The sequence below is a fragment of the Rhagoletis zephyria genome, unplaced genomic scaffold, assembly GCF_001687245.7.
Source record: "Rhagoletis zephyria isolate East Lansing unplaced genomic scaffold, Rhagoletis_zephyria_1.1 Rzeph_scaffold_00298, whole genome shotgun sequence".
Lineage (NCBI taxonomy): Eukaryota > Metazoa > Arthropoda > Insecta > Diptera > Tephritidae > Rhagoletis > Rhagoletis zephyria.
In genome coordinates this window covers 315606-321972 of record NW_016157382.1, presented here as the reverse complement: position 1 = coordinate 321972, position 6367 = coordinate 315606, and the positions used below count along the sequence as shown (strand labels likewise).

The 6367-nt window shown below is 34.4% G+C and overlaps 1 protein-coding gene across 2 annotated transcripts; it reads right to left on the bottom strand.

Annotated features, from left to right (window-relative positions):
* Positions 1-1550: 1550 nt before the first annotated feature.
* On the bottom strand, positions 1551-3802 carry Mpi (mannose phosphate isomerase). Of its 2 annotated transcripts, none has more exons than XM_017610310.1 (3): positions 3499-3787; positions 3035-3341; positions 1551-2970 (listed from the first exon to the last, which is right to left on the bottom strand). In XM_017610310.1, exons 1-3 carry the CDS (start codon positions 3529-3531, stop codon positions 2375-2377), a joined length of 936 nt encoding a protein of 311 aa, XP_017465799.1. In that variant the 5' UTR covers positions 3532-3787; the 3' UTR covers positions 1551-2374. The 2 variants fall into 2 exon arrangements, with proteins under 2 accessions (XP_017465799.1, XP_017465798.1); XM_017610309.1 differs by having other exon boundaries at positions 1555-2970; positions 3399-3802.
* Between the last annotated feature and the right edge of the window lie 2565 nt (positions 3803-6367).

Genomic DNA, 6367 nt, shown 5'->3' with positions numbered 1-6367 from the left:
GTCAAAAACTGTTCTGAATTTTTTCTTCTAAATCAAAGCGTGCCATGTGAAATACAAAAAATTATAAAAAATAAAAAATTGAAATTGGAAAAAATAAAAATTTATGCAACTTTCTTTCCTAGTAAATTTGTTTGCTTCTCCAAGCATTGATCCATCCTTTGTNTTGTTTGCTTCTCGAAGCATTGATCCATCCTTTGCAAGGCCCAGTAATCAGCGGTCGTGCTGCCGAGTTGGGCGAACGTTCCAAAAGCTGCTATTCAATCGCTTGTTTTGTATGGAAAAAGGTTTCACAAGCAAATGGATTTTAACAACTTATAATTTTCGTGAGAAAAAATTAAAAATATTTGACATTTTCGAGACCAAATAATTTGAAAATAAATCAAATCAGCTGCTCTACTGATACTACCTGTTCAATGTACCTTGGAACAGACTATGTGTGTGTGATTTGTAGTAGCAATGTTAATCCCGGGATCCCGGACATTTTAAGATCTCGAAAATCCGGGATTCTTGGCAAGCAATCCCGGGATCATCGGGATTTGTAATTTGCACTGATGGAAATAATAGAAACTCCTTTTCTTGAGCAGTATTGGCTATATTTCTTTTCTTATTTAATAATTAATATTTTTTTTAAATGTCTAGCTCATTATACACAGAGAAGACCGCGTGATAGTAAACTTTAAACACAAATAAAAATATACCGCGAAACCCTGGGCCAAATATAGTAAAATTGCGTTTTTAGTTTTTCACTCTGACGTCAGTAATTCAAAAATGATTTAAGAAATTCAGAAATGTGCTTAGAGAAGTATGGGTATAAAATTAATAAGGAAATCCTGTAGAATTTAAACAGATTCAAGTTTCTGGTGCAGAAGGTAAATATTGAAAATGTCATTTCAAAATTTTATCCTAGAAATTTCGCAATATTTGTTTTTGAAAAAATTATGTGTTAAGGGCTTATATAAACTCGATAACATCCTCGGATTTCGTTCTTCTAACTTTGTCAGCTTAAAAATTACCTATTCGTCCTTGTGAATCCAAAAAAATTTAAATTTTTTAAATTCTGTTTTTGTTATTTTTTGGCCTTATAACAATTATATTCAACAATTTATATTGAGCTCGAGGCCGTTTTTTAAATGAAAATTGAGTCAGTGGAATCGTCGGTTCAAATCCTACTGAAAGAGGTCCGATGAGGAAATGTGGTGATTTCCGAAATAGCTATCACTTCTACCATTTTTTCAAATTATTGTGGCTTTTCCACAATAAATTTTCATTTAAAAAAGGGCCTCGAGCTCAATATAAATTGTTGAATTTTCTATTGCATTTGTTACCCATATTTTTATTCTTCAGTGCATTGAATTTTTTAACAATTTTTGGAATTAATCATATCTTTCAAAATAAATCCTGCGGTCAGAGAGAAAAAAATAAAAACGCCACTTTAAATAAAAAAGTAGGTTTCAAACCCATTTATTTATTATTTATTTCATGGTAGGAGAGCTTCTCAAAGAATATAGAAGCAATTTTTTCGATTCAAGTTGTTGAAAAGTAATGAATATCTAAATCCGGGATTCCGGGATTGTGACAACGCCTTCCCGAAAATACCGGGATCGGAAAAAGTCGAAAAATTAGCATCCCTAATTTGTAGTGTCATACAGCTGACCAGCGTTTAACGTGAAAATGTAACATACGACAAAATGGCTTTATAAAAAAGTGGTTGTAAAAGCTATATGAGTTACTGAAAATTTAAGAGAATGTGGTTTTATACTTTAAATAGTATGTACAATCAAGCGTTAAATTTTGGTAAAAAACGATTGTACAGCTTTTGAGAAATTGAGACTGAATCTTTAACATCGATTTCCCAATACTTGCCGAAAGTAACATACAACAATCTTTTATCCAGGCGACGATTTGCAAATCCATCGCGTATTTTATTACTGGATATGTATACTTTCGGAAAATATTAGCAAAGATCGGGCTGGTTTGAATAGTCATAAAATTGTCGCACAGTGTTATTTAGAATATCGTCAGTGGTAATGATTTTTATTTTTTAAGTTTTATACAAAACGTTAAGTTCAATAGTTATTTTTATACCCGAGCGCACTTGTGCACTTGGAACGCGCATTCACTTTAAGCCAAGGACGAATGGGATTAAAAATAGGCAAAAGCGGACAATAAGCGATATTTTAGTATTGACTAAAGTTTATTTACTCAAACTTGATATTTCCAATGACGGAAAATAAGAATATACATTTTTGGAATATGGGCCTGGAAAATAGTTATTTAATCTAATTTTTTGATATACGAACTCTTTTTCGAAATTCATTATACCTCTATCTTTTTTTCGAAGACAAATAGTGTCCCAGAGGTTAATGGTTGAGGGTTAAGGTGAATTGGGGGTGCTGATATAAGTCAAAAATTTAGTATTGTCCTCTCCACTGGATATAAAACGCATTTCGGTTCCAATTTTCCAAGGCAAGTAAACAATCGATCCACGTTTTAGTTTTAAAGCATTGTTGCCGATCGATTCTAAAGTGCGTTGTCCGCTTATCACAAGTAATATACCAGGAGACTGTTCAACCTTTAAAACATATTCTGTATCGTTTCGTCCTAAGGTCAGTTGAGTCAAAGCAAAATCTTCAACAGGCGGTTTGAATAGTAGTCGCTGATCATCAATGCGTTCCGGGGCAAAAATTTTATTTTGAGCTGGAGAACCTGTATATTCTAAACAACTGAGCAGTTGATTGATATCCTTATATTTAGGCGTTAATCCAGCACGTATTACGTTATCGGAACAAGCCATGCACTCCACAACATCTCCCGATAGGTAAGCGTGTATTTGGTTTGCTCCAAGGAACATCGCCTGACCCGGTTGCAGGCGAATAACGTTCAAAAAGAAAATAGAAAGTACCCCAACGTCATTTGGAAAATCCTCTTTGAGTTTATTGTATATTTCGATTATATTATAATCACATAAAACTGTGGAGGAAGACAATTATAACTTTCAAGTTAAACAAAACCGAAATATTTCCTATAAGCTCACCTTTCGAATATTCTTTCGAAATCGAGTCGATGCATAGACCAATCTCGATTGCGCTCTGGTTCAAAAGTTTTTCATAACAATGTCGTAAACCTTGTTCGTCGTCTTTAGCTAAAAGATCGAGGTCCTTGGGATCATCTACGGTCAATTTGTTGAGTGGATGAATTCTGAGTAGAATGTCTCTTATTTGCGGAAGAGGTCGAAAACCACACAATCCCACAAAAGGCGTAAGGGCTATCGCCATTTCAGGTTTATGGTTGGGGTCCTTGTAAATTTCAGGTTTACTTGTGTGCAAACGTCTAGCTTCCTCCTGTAAATAGGATAACAATTTTTTAGAACTGTCTACGGTAAAATTACTTAAAGTAACTTTATTAGGATGAACTTGAATACTCAGCGCTTTGTTTATACTTAAAACTTTCAATAAAAACGGTAACTCTTCTTCCAATTTAGAACCATCCGATTTGTACCTGGATGGTCCATTTGGATGAGAACCCATCCATAGTTCAGCATAAGTTGATTTTAAATCCACTTTAAATTGTGGGTCATTTAAAGTTGCTAGTTGGGCTACGGCAGAATCGTTTCCTAATTTTCCCCATTCATATTTATGCACAAACCCAATGAGTTCCATGTTTATTAACTATTCAATTCCATACAATTACTTATGCTTATATATATTTTTTTTAATTGTAGAGCTGATGATGGCCAGACACTTAAATCACTTATGCGTATATGTGTTTACATTCCTTGGGTCAAATTGAAGGTGATACAGCAGTAGCGAATAGGGATGCAGAAAAAATATCGATGCATCGGAAACATCGATGTTTACTATGTCTAGGTTCAGACGGAGAAACTTTTGTCGCGGCAACTCGTTACTTGTGGGAGAGGGGGAGACGAGGAAAGTGGAGGGCAACGAGTTGCTCGTGCTCGGGCAACACGCTTTGCGCTATCGTTCGTCTGCGTAATTCTAGTTGGCCGTTCACAGCTGACAACAACAATTTTGTACAAAAGAATTTCTCTGTGTGAACACGAAGAGCAACACCAAAAGAGAAATTGTCGAAAATGAGCAACAAATGTTTCTCTGTGTGAACCTAGTCTATTCGATGCATCGAATAAAACCGATGTGTTGGATCTTGCGATATATATCGTATTTTGAAATATTTTTTTTTTATGCATCGACTTTTGTGTGCAATATACACTGTACCAGTGTTGCCGTTTTCTGCTAAAGGACCCATTTTACCCTTTTTAGCGCCTATATGCATTGACCCGACATTTTGAAAATTTTGGTTTTTTGACCCTTTTCCAAATTATGTGCGACTTTTGCCCCTTTTCAGAGATTTTGGTTAGGAAATGTTAACTTAACTTAAGTCGAAACTAACAAAGTTGCAACTTAAATTTAAGTACCAACTTAAAATTTACCTCTATTCATAGTCGCATTTCAGACTTCTACTAGATAGTTTCGACTAAGTTTACGATATAGCAAAACGAGTGTGAAAATGTATCGATTTTTCTTTACGATATTTTTGAAAAATTACAGTTTTATTAAATAATGTCAAGTTTGATCATCCGTTTATGTAATTTTTATTTTTATTGCATGATTATGCAAAAGAATAAGGTATCATTTTCTTGTTAATTGTGTGAAATAGCCAGAACAACCGAAGTGATGTGAAGTCGATGTTTATCGATAGCATGCTGTGAAACATACAAATAGTAGATATCTAGATGTTATGCACAAATTTACTTTAAAAGAACTAGCGTGTAACTGACTTATTATTTGAGAATTTATCTAAAAATTATTCCAATTATAAAGTTGTGATGTAGCGAATTGTAATACGCATTTAATTTCATCTTCCGATTAAAATGGATCGATCTATGTAAATTTTAATTAGAGATTATTCAATATTATCAAAATCACCCTCTACCAAATTAATTTTTACATATTTCGACTGTTTTCCCTTAATTTGATAAAATACTTCTTCCTAGTTACGACTTAGTTGCAGCTTCAGCCGAAACTAAATTTTAAGTTGGTACTTAGCCAGAAAAGTCGAAACTAAGGCGACTATGAATAGCTTTAGTTGTGAATTAGAATAGTTTCGACTTAGTGAAGTACTAAATATGACTATGAATATGCGCCCATGCTATTAAAAAATATTTCCCCCTGTAAGTATGAAAAAAATGCATCACTTAAAGCTTTTAAAGGGAATGCAAGTCTTTTCCTTGCAGCAACTCGATTTTTGTGTATGTTGGCAGCCCTGTTTTGGGCAAAGCTGCACCCGGATTCCAACTTTTGCTATCGCTAAAATGCTAAACTCTGCTAAAACGCTTAAGCCAGAATTTTATCCAAATGTTTGGCATTCTCCGAAGATCGCGATTCTGTCCACCCTGTCGCTAAAAATTGCTTAGCCTAAATTTTAGTACTTTATCCGGCCGCCAGGGGCGCTGTGCAGCACCGGCAGCTGTCAAAATTTGTTTTGATTTTAATAGTGATAAATAGTGAAAATAAGAGTAATAGCCCGAACACAATGAAGTCGACGAGCTACGAACCATAGCTGTCAAATTATTTTAACGGGCTACGCGACGACTGTGGTTGTGGCCAGGTTAGATCTATTTCTATTTTTCCAGCGACGGATAAGGTTCTTCCTCTTCTTTTATGTCAAACTCATACAAATTCATGATATCGCTGCCACGTTCAGAAAATCATGTCGTCATCGAAAAAGCATTTAGATAATGAAGATAACAAATTGGCAACTGTAGCCCGTAGCTCGTCGTTTTCAATGTGTTCAAGTAAAACTTTGCAATAATTTTGACCGATTTATTATAAATTCATATAACTAATTAATAAAATTAATAAAGTACAATCAAAGAGTTTTGGATTGCAAATTAAATAAAGTGTTTGTAGAGTGAAAACAAGTCGGTTAATTAAGCATTTTGGTGCAACCATGAATAGAAAAAACTGCTGTAATGCAAAAATTTACGAATTTACTCCGCTTCGCTCAATAGAATTTCTCAAATCTTGCGATTTTTTTTGACCTTGATAGGAGATTTTTGGAATCATAATGCTACTTATGTAAATTTTCAAAGAAATGTACCTCATATTTCTCCACGCTCTTTTCCATCTATCACCGTCTTTAATGGCTCCTCCATACGTGTTTAGTTTCTGGGCAAGATGGTTTCACCAAAGAACGTAGATAACAAGAAGGGACTACTTGTTATAATTGTGGCGAAAGTGCACAGCAGGGGCGTGCCTTCTCTTTTCATCCAATCAAAAACAATTATAACGAATTGTCCTTTCTTGTTATCTACGTTCTTTGGTTTCACTGCTCGAATCTTAAAAAAAAG

What these genes read in the sequence shown, in the direction of transcription:
- Mpi (XM_017610309.1), bottom strand. Translation starts at nt 3,659, where the DNA reads ATGGAACTCATTGGGTTTGTGCATAAATATGAATGGGGAAAATTAGGA. An exon ending in TTCAAGTTCATCCTAATAAA is followed by an intron (nt 3,342 to 3,398) that starts GTTACTTTAAGT and finishes TCCTATTTACAG; the next exon opens with GAGGAAGCTAGACGTTTGCA. An exon ending in TTCGAAAGAATATTCGAAAG is followed by an intron (nt 2,971 to 3,034) that starts GTGAGCTTATAG and finishes CTTCCTCCACAG; the next exon opens with TTTTATGTGATTATAATATA.